Source organism: Natrix helvetica (assembly GCF_964273705.1).
Source record: "Natrix helvetica genome assembly, chromosome: 1".
NCBI lineage: Eukaryota > Metazoa > Chordata > Lepidosauria > Squamata > Natricidae > Natrix > Natrix helvetica.
Genome location: NC_138548.1, coordinates 227,349,650 through 227,363,813, shown reverse-complemented (window position 1 = coordinate 227,363,813; position 14,164 = coordinate 227,349,650). Strand labels below are relative to the sequence as shown.

Genomic DNA, 14,164 nt, shown 5'->3' with positions numbered 1-14,164 from the left:
AAGGACTTGTGAAGAATAAAGGGAATTATGGCAGGAGCAAAATGAAGACAAATTGTACTTAGTCAAAACACTATTTTCTCCAAATGATAATGGGGAAGTAAAACATTGTGAGCTGTAGATGCCGCTACAAAGGAGGACTAGCAGTCAGTGTTACAAATATTCAGTGGTGAATCCTGAAAAACAACAACCGAGGAGTGACTGTCTGAATTCTGCATTTTCAATATTATATTGAGATGTTCTATCTCGGGTATATATGACTGGTAATGCATTTAAGTTTTGTTGAGAAACTGAGAGCTATGATCTTTCTTTTCTTTTCTTTTCTTTTCTTTTCTTTTCTTTTCTTTTCCTTTCCTTTCCTTTCTTCCTCTCCTCCCTTCTCCTCTACTCTCCCCTCCCCTCCTCTCTCTTTCTCTCCTCTCCCCTCCCTTCTCCTCTCCTCCCCTCTCTTCTCTTCTCCACTCCCCTCCTCTCCCTTCCTCTCGCCTCCCCTCATCTTCTCTCCCCTCCCCTCCTCTCCCTTTCCTCTCGTCTCTTCTCCCCTCCCTTCCCCTCTTCTCCCCTCCCCTCTCCCCTCCCCTCCTCTCCCCTTTCATCCCTTCTCCTCTCCTCTGCTCTCCCTTCCCCTCCTCTCTCTTCCCCTCGCCTCCTCTCCCCTCCCTTTCTCTCCCCTCCGCTCCTCTCCTCTCCCCTCTTCTCCCTTCTCCTCTCCTCTCCCCTCCTCTCCCTTTCCTCTCGTCTCTTCTCCCCTCCCTTCCCCTCTTCTCCCCTCCCCTCTCCCCTCCACTCCTCTCCCCTTTCATCCCTTCTCCTCTCCTCTGCTCTCCCTTCCCCTCCTCTCTCTTTCCCTCCCCTCCTCTCCCCTCCCTTTCTCTCCCCTCCGCTCCTCTCCTCTCCCCTCTTCTCCCTTCTCCTCTCCCCTCCTCTCCTCTCCCTTTCCTCTCGTCTCTTCTCCCCTCCCTTTCCCTCTTCTCCCCTCTCCTCTCCCCTCCACACCTCTCCCCTTTCATCCCTTCTCCTCTCCTCTGCTCTCCCTTCCCCTCCTCTCTCTTTCCCTCCCCTCCCCTCCTCTCCCCTCCCTTTCTCTCCCCTCCTCTCCTCTCCTCTCCTCTCCCCGCTTCTCCCTTCTCCTCTCCCCTCCTCTCCTCTCCCTTTCCTCTCGTCTCTTCTCCCCTCCCTTCCCCTCTTCTCCCCTCCCCTCTCCCCTCCACTCCTCTCCCCTTTCATCCCTTCTCCTCTCCTCTGCTCTCCCTTCCCCTCCTCTCTCTTCCCCTCCCCTCCTCTCCCCTCCGCTCCTCTCCCCTCTTCTCCCTTCTCCTCTCCCCTCCTCTCCTCTCCCTTTCCTCTCGTCTCTTCTCTCCTCCCTTCCCCTCTTCTCTTCTCCCCTCCCCTCTCCCCTCCACTCCTCTCCCCTTTCATCCCTTCTCCTCTCCTCTGCTCTCCCTTCCCCTCCTCTCTCTTCCCCTCCCTTCCCCTCCTCTCCCCTCCCTTTCTCTCCCCTCCGCTCCTCTCCCCTCTTCTCCCTTCTCCTCTCCCCTCCTCTCCTCTCCCTTTCCTCTCGTCTCTTCTCCCCTCCCTTTCCCTCTTCTCCCCTCTCCTCTCCCCTCCACACCTCTCCCCTTTCATCCCTTCTCCTCTCCTCTGCTCTCCCCTCCCTTCCCCTCCTCTCCCTTCCCCTTCCCCTCCCCTCCCCTCCCTTTCTCTCCCCTCCGCTCCTCTCCCCTCCGCTCCCCTCCCCTCCCTTCTCTTCTCCTCTCTTTCCTTTCCTAGGTTTGAGCAGGGAAGGTTCTGTGTCATTTCTAGCTTTTCTTAATTATTGTCAAGACCATGTTAGAGTTTAAACATGCTGTCACTGAAGAGACATAAAGAAGAGGGAGGGAGGGAGAGATGGAGGAAGGAAGGAAGGAAGGAAGGAAGGAAGGAAGGAAGGAAGGAAGGAAGGAAGGAAGGAAGGACGTTTGGGGCACACATGGCTTTAAGGTGTCAGATTGTCTTCTCATTACTAAAATAAATCAAATATATTGTAGTTCATATCTAATCCAGATTGGGGAACTACTTTCAACTACATCAAACATATAAAGCCCCTATTTCGTTTAACACACATTCCTGAAAGCTCGTGAAATTGATACAAATCTATTACCTTTGTATTTTGTCACCACTGCTGAATTGATGCTATGAGGCTCTTGGAAAGTGACAGTGAGTGATGTGCTGCTTGTTACCATAAGGCAGATGTTGGTTGGTGCCTCAGGGGCTCCTGCGAACAGAGAGAAAACACTGTACTTCATGCGGAACAAATACTTTTCAAACACTGCCCTGGGTCACTGAAGAAATGAGTCGAAGCCTTGCAACAAGGGTGAGCTTTCTACTGAAGCCGCTGATGTTTGTAATGAAAACAAGGCACCTATGCTAATGAGACTGTTTGACACCGTTGGTTTCTCTTGTTTGGGAGAATATAGTGTAGGTATTTCTGATGGCATGTACTTATATGTAAGCACAGTACAAGGTTTGGAATATCATCATTTAGAACAGTGTTTCTCAAACTTGGCGACTTTAAGTCCTGTGGACTTCAACTCCCAGAATCCCCCAGCCAGCATAGCTGGCTGGGGAATTCTGGGAGTTGAAGTCCACAGGACTTAAAGTCGCCAAGTTTGAGAAACACTGATTTAGAATATCCCATTTCCTCAGTCGCACAGGCTTTGCCAAGGGGACAGAATAACAGAAGCACCGATGAATATTTATTTGTATTTAGAATTGATTTAGACACCGTTTGTACTGTATGTTTAGCTATCGTTTATTTTATAAAGTTTAAAAACAAATATAAGAAGCTGTTTTTAATGCAGGTTTAAGGATGTGTCAGACTGGCCTAGCAGTTAAAACTTTCCCGCACGTAAAACACAGACTGTTAAAAGATTTCATATTTTCTGACATCAGCATTGCAAGGGATGAACATGACTGCACCGGGGATGAAATATATATATATTTTTAAGTCGCAATGCAGTATGTCCTTTTATTGTTTCAAGCAGATTCCTTAAGAAGGTCTAATAGTTGCCAACTTTCTTTTTGATTAATGTCCATCTCCATGAATAGACAACTGAATAATTATTTTCTAATCCTGCACTTCAGTGGTGGGTTCCTACTGGTTTGGTAATGGTTTGGCGGCCTGTGTCACTGGAACCGGCAGCGAACCAGGCCTGCCACGCCTGTGAACTGGCTCACTGGTTGGTGCCGTCGGCGCTACCATATTGTTTTTCAGTTCTACGCATGTGCAGAACAATTTAAATTGCACACGCGGCACGCACAAAGCCCACACACGAGCAAACTGGCAATAGTGCTAGCCGGAACCTACCCCTGATGCATTTGTCTTATTTTAGGAACAGGCAGGTTGCTGTTCTACCTGTAACCCATTTGTCAAGCAGGTTAGTTGCTCAGCTGAAACACTGAGGAGGAATCCCTGGAAACACAATCTGTTTTATGAATTACTAGCTGATAACCCGGCATTGCCTGGGTATTTATTTATAGGGGAGAAATGTCCGGACCAAATGTAATTTCTAATGTTGGATTCACCCTTTTACCATAGGGAGCCCCCTTGTGGAGTAATGTGAAGCCGTTCCCATGGCAACTCCACTGCGCTGTACAGTGGAAGCCATTTTACGGCAGTACAGTAAAGCCATTTAAAGGCAAAACAGGCTGCATCTTACAGAAAACACCCTTCCCCCGAGGGGTGTTAGGGGTGTCTTACCCCCTCACATTATTTGTCTCTAGAGAGTACGTCATCTGTGTACCAAGTTTGGTTGAAATTGCTCGAGGCGTTCCAGAGTTATGGTGGAACATACACACACACACAGCCATTTTTTAATATATAGATTTCTGTTCCACCCATTTCACTCATCCAGGCATTTCTGCCTTGGCTCTTACTGGAATGTTCAAAGGTGGACTTCATGCGTTTGTAAAGCCGATATCTCCACTCCCAGGCTTTCAGCTGCTTCTCCTTCTCACAGCTGTCTGCGCCGAGACCCTCACTCATGACTTGTGCAGACAGGTCATTCACCCGTTGCTGAGCTTCTTGGACTAAGTTGCTCAGATGGACAGATCTGCCTTCCACGCTGACAACTGCTAGGAAGAGGAACTGGGTTAAGTTCTGGGACTTTTCAAAGGGAAATGTAGAAGTTAATCAGCTTTGAGGACGGATGAGTATATATGAAATCATATATGAAAGTATATATGGCAGGGTGTCAAACTCAAGGCCCATGGCCTTACATCTGGCCCATCCCCCCCAGAAACAGTGAAGCACTGGCCTGTATTGCTTCTGCCAGCGAAAACGCCGCTCGGGAGGACGGTGTGCAGCCCTCCTAGGCTCCATTTTTAGTCATTTTCACTTGCAGAAGGGCTCAGGAGCCCATTTTCACTGGCAGAACACTTGAACCACCGCACGTACCCCTACCACAAATAACATCAAGCTGGCCACGCCCACCCTGGCCACACCCACACCAGCCTCCCGAGGTCAAAGACAACCCTGATACGGCCTTCAATGAAATCGAGTTTGACACCCCTGATACAGGGTATGAGAAATAGGAGTACTTTAAAGAGTATTAGCCTGTATACTTGGTGGATAAGCTCAGAGATGGAAACCAGAATGTTTACAAGAACATATAAAGATATCATCTACCGTTCCAGAGAGAACCAAGTGGTTCTCAGTCAATTAGAATATGGGTAGTTCTTATTTCACGACTACATGCAATGCAGTTGTTAACTGAAATATCATGGGACCGCAACTTGAGATTGTAAAGCCATTCTCCATTGATTCTCTATGCTCTCAATGCTCTCTACATGGGGCTTCCCTTGAGATGCACCCGAAGACTGCAGCTGGTCCAGAATGCGGCCGCGCGGGCAATCATGGGAAGTACTAGGTACTCCCATATAACACCTCTCCTGCGCGGGCTGCACTGGCTACCTGTGGCTTTTCGGGTGCGTTTCAAGGTGTTGACTATTATCTTTAAAGCGCTCCATGGCACAGGACCTAGCTATCTGCGGGATCGCATCCTACCCCACACATCCCTGCGGCCGATTCGCTCTCACAGAGAGGGACTCCTCCGGGTGCCGTCCACTAGGCAATGCCAGCGGGCGGCGCCCAGGAGTAGGGCCTTCTCTGTGATGGGCCCGACCCTCTGGAATGACCTCCCCCCCGACATTAGAACAACCACCGATCTCCGCTCCTTCCGCAAGAAACTTAAGACCCACCTGTTCCACTTAGCTGGCCTGGCCTAACCGTAGCTTTAATCTTTAATCTTTCTGACCTGTATTTTAAATTTTTTGGGGTAGGCTCCTTAGGTTGCTTTTTAATTTTTATTATTATTGTACAGCTTTACATTTAATTTGTTTTTAGGGGTATTTAAGATTCTCTATTTTGTATATGGTCTTTTAACTGCTGTCTGTACACCGCCCCGAGTCCCTTCGGGGAGAGGGGGCGGTCTATAAATTCAATAAAATTCAAATTCAATTCTGCTTGTTAGAAGCTGATGGTAAAGCACATAAATGACAATCCGGAGACCATGGGATGCTGAAACAGTTGTCAACGCCTGCCAGTTGTATCGTATCTGAATCTCACTCAAATGACTTTGGGGAGGTTTACAAGCTGTAAAGTTACTTTTTCAAGACTGTTGTACCTTCAAGCAGTCATTAAACAGGGCAGTTGTGAAGCGAGGATCACTTGCATATGGATGAAAGTAGGACACATAAGATTGGAGTTTGTGTCTTCTAGATATATGGTTGACCCCTAACACTTTGCAGTGACTAATAGCTGGTTAGCATCTACAAAAAAGAGCATCTTCTTAGAGATGTGTCCCTGAATCTTTGGCTGCAATTCTTTTTTGGTTCTGGTATCAGTCAGTAATGCTGAAAAATATGATCTGTAGAAAATTTGAGTGAAGGAATTTTAAGATGATGTTGGGAAAAGTATGAAAGAACTATTAAGAAGGGACTTGAAGTAATGATTGTACAGGAGCAAGTGTGAGAAGGAAACTCAAAATAACTGTGCCTGGTTTGGGTTTTTTTAGCCTAGATGGGACAGAGATAAATTTGGACAGACTTTCAAGATTTGTTTCATGATTTGGCCTCCTTTGAAGAGCTGATAATTTGTTATGTTGATATGTTGCTGTGATCTATATAAAATTGCAACATTGTTGCTACACCCCTAAACAGATTACTTGCAACTCGGTGGACTTGGCTGCTTTTAACATTGAACCAAAAAAAGCAACCACATGATCATTTTAGCACAAGCCATATCTATTTTGCTTACATTTTAGCTTTCTGGAGAGAACGGTTATTTTTTAAACACACATTTTTAAAGAAGATATTACAATATAGTTGAGTTCAAGTGCAAGAGGATTAGAGTGCATAAATGTCATGTGGAAATTGTTCCAAGTATATATTAAATCATTTCTTTTCTGTACTTGACTTGATACATTTCATCCACAAGTTTTAACCTCACACATTATATGCATTGAAAGCACCTTTATGAAGATAATCCTTTTCCTAACCTTCTTTGTTCAAATTACTGATTTACAGAGTCTACTGTAATGCATCTGACCTGAATATCATCTCCCTAAAGATGTATTAGATTCAGAATTTTAAATTTTCTACATTTTGCATTGTCATATACAGTACACGTTGCTTCGTAAAATTGTAACTCTGAAGTTTCACTGGTTATTTTTCAGACTACACTGATGTCAGTTTTGATGTTAAATTGGCAACAATATTTTAATTAAGTATAAAATTATTTTTAATGAATCGTAGGGATTTTTCATCTTCCTCACTTTGCTGCATAAAAGTTTTGATAAAGTAGTGATATGTCATGATCAGCCTCTTTGTTTATGTTAATATAAATATATCTGGATTTTATGATTGAGTCTATGTTACCAATCAACACAAAACAATGTTTTATTTAGTTCTGGTTTGAAACCTATCACGGTGTTTATAAACCAGTATTTTTGACTTACTATGTTGTGCAAATCCACCGAATGCTGGTTATTGAGTGATTAAGCAAACTTTTAAGCAGATATATGCAGAATCACTTGGCAGTTATTTAAGCTATAACTGCACCCCACTGTCACCAACAATTTATGGTAATTGCAAATACCCTTTCAATTCTTAGAGAAATGTATCTTTAAATACTCTGACAACTTCTTAAACATTTAACTGTATAATAATAGGGTTTACAGAGCCTGTTAAGCCATGGTCTATTTTAACTGTAGTTTGTTGAATAAACCAATGAATGACATTACAATGACATTACATGTGAACTCACAAAACATAGTAAATTAACCATACAGGTACAACCATTAATTTAGTGACTGTTTGAAGTTACAACAGCACCAAAAAAAAGAGTGACTTATGAGCAATTTTCATTGTGGCACCATCCCCATGGTCATGTGATCAAAATTTGGGTGCTCGGCAACTGGCATGTACTTATGACAATTGCAGGGTCCTGGGGTCATGTGATCATCGTTTGTAACTTTCTAAGCCAGTTTCAGACAAGCAAAGTCAATGGGAGAAGCCAGAGTCACTTAAGGACTGCAGTGCTTCACTTAAGAACTGCAGTGATTCAGTTAACAACTGTGGTAAAAAGACGTAAAGTGAGGCACAACTCACTTTGCAACTGCCGTGCTTACCAACAGAATTTTTGGGTTCAATTGTGACTGTATGTTGAGGACTGCCTACACTGGCTGAAAATCAAATCAAATCAAATCAAGTCAAGTCAGGTCAAATCGTCACATAATGGATTAGCTCACTGCATCTAGTTCAGAGTTCCCCAACTTTTTTGACTTCGTGGACCAGTGTGCGTACAGTATGTGGAGGGGAAAGGGGATGGTTCTGGTGAGTGGCTGACAAGCATGTACATGCTCATGCAGCTTCATTTTCATGAGTGCACCTGCCTCTCATGCAAATGGAGCACGCATGCATGCACACACATGTTGCTCACACAAGTGAGGGTGCACTTGTAAGCGCGCTCGCCGGCCTTTACTGCAGCGCGGTTGCAATCCCCTCATGGCCCATTAGTGAGTCACGGCCCATGGGTTGGGGACCCTTCGTTGATACTAATTTGAAGAGCTTATGCAGGGCTATATGCATCCCATCTTAGCTATCCGCTTTGGAAGAAGGACTCCACTTGCAGCCGTGATCCATTTATAAAATTCTCCTCTTCAGATTTCCAATGGATGGAGATAGCAAATGCAAATTGGTCATCAGGACAGTGCATTATTTAGCCAGGGAAATGAAATGGCTTCGGTGCCTAGCCTGCGTTCCCAGGCATGTTTGCATTAAAGGCAGGAAATGAATACTCATTTACGATGGCCCCTCCGTGCCATCAGTCTGCATTGATTTACAGACGGTCAATGAAAAATCAGCTCAGTTGTTTTTTTTAAAAGAAAAATCTGCTGCTTAGAACACTCAAGGCTGTGTTTTCCTGCAGATTTGTCATGCCTAATGAATGTTACTTTAGCCGTCAATCCCGTGCTTTAATTCCTGTCACCCCTGATTCTTTTTTTTTACTCCTCCAGTCACGAACCATGACAGAAAAATAAACAAATAAATATTAAACGACACAATTCTTTTCACTGAACAGCTACAGTAACGAAGGAGAGGGCGAGGGGGAAAAAATCACCCTGGAAAGTTAAAGGAGGCCAGTTTAAATGATAATATAAGTGTTGTAGACATGACACAGCCTTAAAAGTGCACCAATTCTACAGACTTGGTGAAAACAGAGTATACAGGCATAGCTCAGTAGGGAAAAAAAAAATCAGTAGGAAAAAAAAAATCCCAGGAAATTGTAGCCTCAAGATACGATTTCCTGGAGCATGGAGACTGGCAGATCCATACTAAATGCTATTAATTTAACTAACTTTAAATTAACAGCAGAGTTTGCTAAATTCGAGCTGAAGACACAGTTTCATTATGTAACACCGAGACGCCAGAGGTTCGGCAGTTCAAATCCCTAGTATAGGTCTCCTGCGTGAGCAGGAGGGATGTACTAGATGACCTCCAAGGTTCCTTCCAACTCTGTTACTATTCAATCCATTGGCATCATAGTATTCTTAGCCACACGTTTCCTAATGGTGAGCGCAATGAACCACTGGAAGAGCTTGCCTTCAGAAGTTGTGGATGCTCCATCACTGGAGGATTTCAAAAATGAGGCTGGGCCACCATTTATATGAAATAGTACAGGGTATCCTGCTTGAGCAGGGGATTGGATTAGAAGACCTCCAAGGCCCCTTCCAACTCTATATTATTCTATGTTCTACATATGAGGTCAGAATTTGAATCATAGTTTAAACGACGGTTGACTGACTCTACAAATCACTCACAGACAAGGGGTAGAAAATGGAGTGGGACAGATCCCTGAATGGAGACAGTGGGCGGTGTCAACAAACAGGCGAGGTGCTCCTCAGGTATTTTGGGGACAAGGGTCAACCAAGAGCTGTCTGTGCAGCACCACAGGCAAGTTCAAAGGATGCCCATCTGGTTCTTATCTTCCAGCCAGATCTCAGGTATCTTCTCTAGGGTCCCGTAAGCCTCAAACCTTCTCTTGGCTCTAGGTTATCTGCTTATTTACAGTTATTTACATACATTATGTTATTTACATACATTATGTTATTTACATACATTGCTTGGTTTTGGGGGGGCTTGTTGCTATTGAAAATAAAGGCATCCCATGGGCGGTTGAACTTACTGGGGACTGTTTTCTGTTCTAGAGACCAATGAATTCTCATCTCAGATTAGTCTGATGGTGGGGAATCAATGGGGCACTCCTTCTGATATATGACTGAACCCCAGACAGCTCTGAGCCGGGGGGGGGGGCAAATTGAAAACAAGGTAGAGAGCTTTAGTTTGGTCACATTTTAGAGGACCCCGGATTCCCTGTCTCTGAATTGATGGAAGAGGGGCTGTTGTAATAAATAAATAAATAAATAAATAAATAAATAAATAAATAAATAAATAAATAAATAAATAAATAAATAAATAAATAAATAAATAAATAAATAAATAAATAAATAAATGAATGAATGAATGAATGAATGAATGAATGAATGAATGAATAAATAATAAATAAATAAATAAATAATAAATAAATAATAAATAAATAAATAATAAATAAATAATAAATAAATAAATAAATAAATAAATAAATAAATAAATAAATAAATAAATACAACACTTTTATTTACAGAGACTTATACGGTAGGTAGATAGGTAGTTAGAGATTCATATACAGATCGCCCTCAATTTAGAACCATTTGTTTAGGGACTATTCCAAGTTACAACAACACTGAAAAACGTGACTAAAAAGTGACACTTGCAACTATCGCAGCCTCTCCATGGTCATGTGATCAGAATTTGGACCCTTGGCAACTGTTGTGTATTTGTGATAGTAGTTGCACTGTCTCAAGATCATGCGATCACCATTTGTGACCTTCCCAGCTGACTCCCAACAAGCAAAGTCAATGGGGGAATCCAGATTCGCTTAACAACCGCATGATTAAAATGAGGCACATCTCACTTAATAACTGCCTCACTTAATTAGTGTATCTCATCCAAGCAAAATTCTGTGGGAAAGGATTGTTGCCCAACTTTTGAATTCTTATGTATTAACCTTCTTTTACTGCAGTATTTCAAAACCCATCTTTGCAATGTTTCTATATCTCTATGATTTATTCATCTTTTAGTATAACAGCGAAACTTAACGCATTAATATAAGAGCTTGTGTATCCATCAAAATTTTGCCTGCAACGCATTTTGGTATAATCATATGCCACATGAAAGTCTGGCAAACTACTATTCCAAAATGCTGATTTGCAACTGTTTTTTTTTTTTTTTTACTGCAGTCGTCGGTTAAAATAACTTAGTTCAGTGATGGCGAACCTATGGCACGTGTGCCACAGGTGGCACGCGGAGCCATTTGTCAGGGCACGCAAGGCGCTTCCCTATCAGCTGGCCACCTGAGTTCACCCTTTTTTAAAGCCATTTCCCCCCCTCCCCAGGCTCCAGAGGCTTTATAGGAGCCTGGGGAGGGCGAAAAGAGCCTCCTCCGCCCCCATGGAGGCCCTCCGCAGGCTTCAGGGACCATCCGGAGGCTTCCCTGACGCCTTTGGAATGCTTAAAATGACCCTCTGAGCAAACCAGAAGTCACTTCCGGTTTGCTCGGAGGATCGCTTTGAGCGCTCCAAAGGCTTCAGGGAAGCCTCCGGATGGTCCCTGAAGCCTTCGGAACGCTTAAAACCACCCTCCGAGCAAACCAGAAGTCACTTCCGGTTTGCTCAGAGGGTCGTTTTAAATGCTCCAAAGGCTTCAGGGAAGCCTCCGGATGGTCCCTGAAGCCTCCGGAGGCCTCCGGGGGGCGGGGGGGCTCTTTTTGCCCTCCCCAGGCTCCTATAAAGCCTCTGGAGCCTGTGGAGGGTAAAAAAAGCACGTAAAATGGGGGCGGTCGCACCTGTTGTACACGCATGCGCACTGGGGGGGTCGTGCATTGTATTATGGCTGCGGCAAGCTCGCACACGACCCCCCTGTGCTCCCCCCCACTTGTGGCACGTGAGCCAAAAAAGGTTCACCATCGCTGACTTAGTTCATTAAATCCTTTCTCCAATCAGGTACATACATGAAGATACTTTGTCTGGAGAGGCGTGACAAAAAAGAGTAGTGTGAATTAAAATTTTACAGGTTAAGCATTTTAAATAGCTGAAATATGTAGGGAAATGCTGCTTTACAGCATCTCACAGCACCACTTCCTTCAAATCATTCATCCCAGATTCAAATTTTGATTTGAATGAATATCCTTAAGATGTCCAGGGGGACCAAAAAAAAAAAAAGAGTATTAAGCTTGATATCCAAATGAAATCAAAACTTTCCAGGCATATCCATGGGGGTCTTTGTTTACTAGTCACATTGGAATGAATGAATGAATGATTTCAATGTTTGTTATTGCCCTGTTCCATTCTGGCCTCCTGTCAGCTGAATAGCTGGCTGCAACGACAACAGCAAGATCTTTATTATGCTTTATTCTTACAGAACTGGGGAAAAGGTATTTTATGACTAGCACTGTATTCCATTCATATCTGTTTAAAAAAAAAAAAACCTCCACTGGCCAGCTCTATAAATTGTATCAGGCTACGGTTGCTTTTACCCCTGGTTTACTGTGATTTATACACCACTAGGGCATGTATGCGTTATGCTTAATTATTATACGTCTTGTGAAGTTATACAAGGCTCTTGGATTTGAAAGCAAAAAGCATGTTAGAATACAATGATGCGGCATACAAGTAGTCCTTGACTTATAGCCATTCTTTTAGCAACTATTTAAAGTTATACACTTCGTTGTTTTTTTAAAAGTCAATTATAGCATCATGATTGAAAATGGTTCCAAAATACAGAATTAAAGAGAATAATCGTGACCCCATCAAAATAGAATGAATGGGATGGGCACATAGAAATCCTGGGCAAGTACATTTAATAATAATGGTCTGGGTTGAACACTTTAGCCTTTGAGTGGGCAACTATGGAATATCTACGAGTTCTCCGTGATCCAGATAGGAATATTACTCTTATTTTTGTTGATTGATCGCATCCAGGCAAACATAAAGTGGCTTTAAAGAACTGTGTGCCAGTTCCCCTTTGATTTGATTGATCTTTTTAGTATGGTACAGCTTTGTTTGTACAGTAATTCTGCAATACTTACAGTGCGGGCTCTCCTTTGCACCAACTTTCATGAGGATCTTGGCAATGGGCACATTATTCGTCAGGATAGCGATGTCCAGAGCTGTTAATCCCTCACTGTTAGGTGTGTTGAGATCCAGCTCCTCTGGTGTGTATTGGTAGAGGAGAACCTGGACAGCATCCAGGTCCTGTTGCTCCACAGCCTCGAACATGGCTTCGCAGCACTGGAAATTCTGTCGGTGAAATAACTGGATGTGCCTTATGGATTTTTACATCAATTTTGTAAAAAACGTCATGCTAAAAACATTGCATAAAACCTGATTATGCACATTTCAGTAACTATTGTAGGAAGTTAGCACCCACCCCCTTCCTAGAAGAATGAAATATTTTGGAAAATATTAAAAAGGCAGAATATTATATTTCCCTAAAGGAGAAATGGAGAAACATGCTCTTGAAGACAGGAAGCGTCCTCCAAGACTTTCTTAATAGGTCCAGCAGATGCTGAGGCCAGCTTTTAGAAATTCAGATTTGGTAATCCATTCAAGACAGGATATTTCAAAACAAAGGCAGAATGGTAGGATTAGAAGCAGCCATCACCCAAGATCCGACACAGGAAAAAGTCATTAAGCCACAATAGGAATTATTGCATCACCATCAGAGCAGTCCAAACTTCAACCAAACTTAGCTCAGACAAACATCTAAGAATTGTACTTTGCCTATAGAGCCAGCTATGACCCCTACATAACCTCTACATGCCCCATGAGACAACAGCCAATAGAATACATGTCCTTACACAGGAACAGGAAGCTCAAGTGCAAAGCCCAATAGAAGGTATAAAACCCCCTCACTCTCAACTCCATGTGGTCAGCTTCCCAGAACCCATGTGCTTCTCCTTCATCAATTAATCTTTCCAATCAGCCTTCAGCCTCAATTTTATTTCCAGTGCCTTCCTCCAGCTTGGAACTGAACCAGATGTATATTTCTTCCCACAGTAGACAACAAGATATTTTGTGTAGATTGATCTTGAAATGTGTCAAAACAAGATGCTTGATGCTCTTTTTCTGATGGATTGTGGGGGGGAGGGAGAAGGTAAAAGTGAATCCAGCTTTATCCATGGGCAATATTGAGATAATTATTGTCTCAGGCCTTGTTCACAATTCTGTTCTGAAACTTGAGATTGATTGAAATGGATACCTGCCACTCTCTCTCTCTCACTCACTTACTTCCCCCCCCCCTTTCCCACCATTTTCTAAAGCCACAGTAAGTGCCAATTACAGTAGAACCATAGTTGATTTCAGAGTGTGAATCTGACAGTGCTATATGTTTGGTCAATTGCATCTCAAGTGTGAGAGGGTGACATTGATAAGGTTCCCATAAATGCCTAGAACAGCATTCATTGGAAGTGAACACCAGAGGACCACTGACAGGGAAATCAGCCCATTTCGCTGAGGGCTCTTCAGAGCTT

General features: G+C 43.3%; 1 protein-coding gene across 1 annotated transcript in view; it reads right to left on the bottom strand.

Annotated features, from left to right (window-relative positions):
- The window catches only part of ANKFN1 (ankyrin repeat and fibronectin type III domain containing 1), a 299,454-nt gene that overhangs the window by 94,605 nt on the left and 190,685 nt on the right, over positions 1 to 14,164 (bottom strand). The window contains exons 4-6 of the mRNA XM_081933540.1: positions 12,722 to 12,932; positions 3,913 to 4,107; positions 2,138 to 2,251 (exon numbers count right to left, since the gene is read on the bottom strand). Coding sequence (XP_081789666.1) covers positions 2,138 to 2,251; positions 3,913 to 4,107; positions 12,722 to 12,932 — 520 coding nt within the window. The remainder of the gene's footprint in view (positions 1 to 2,137; positions 2,252 to 3,912; positions 4,108 to 12,721; positions 12,933 to 14,164) is intronic.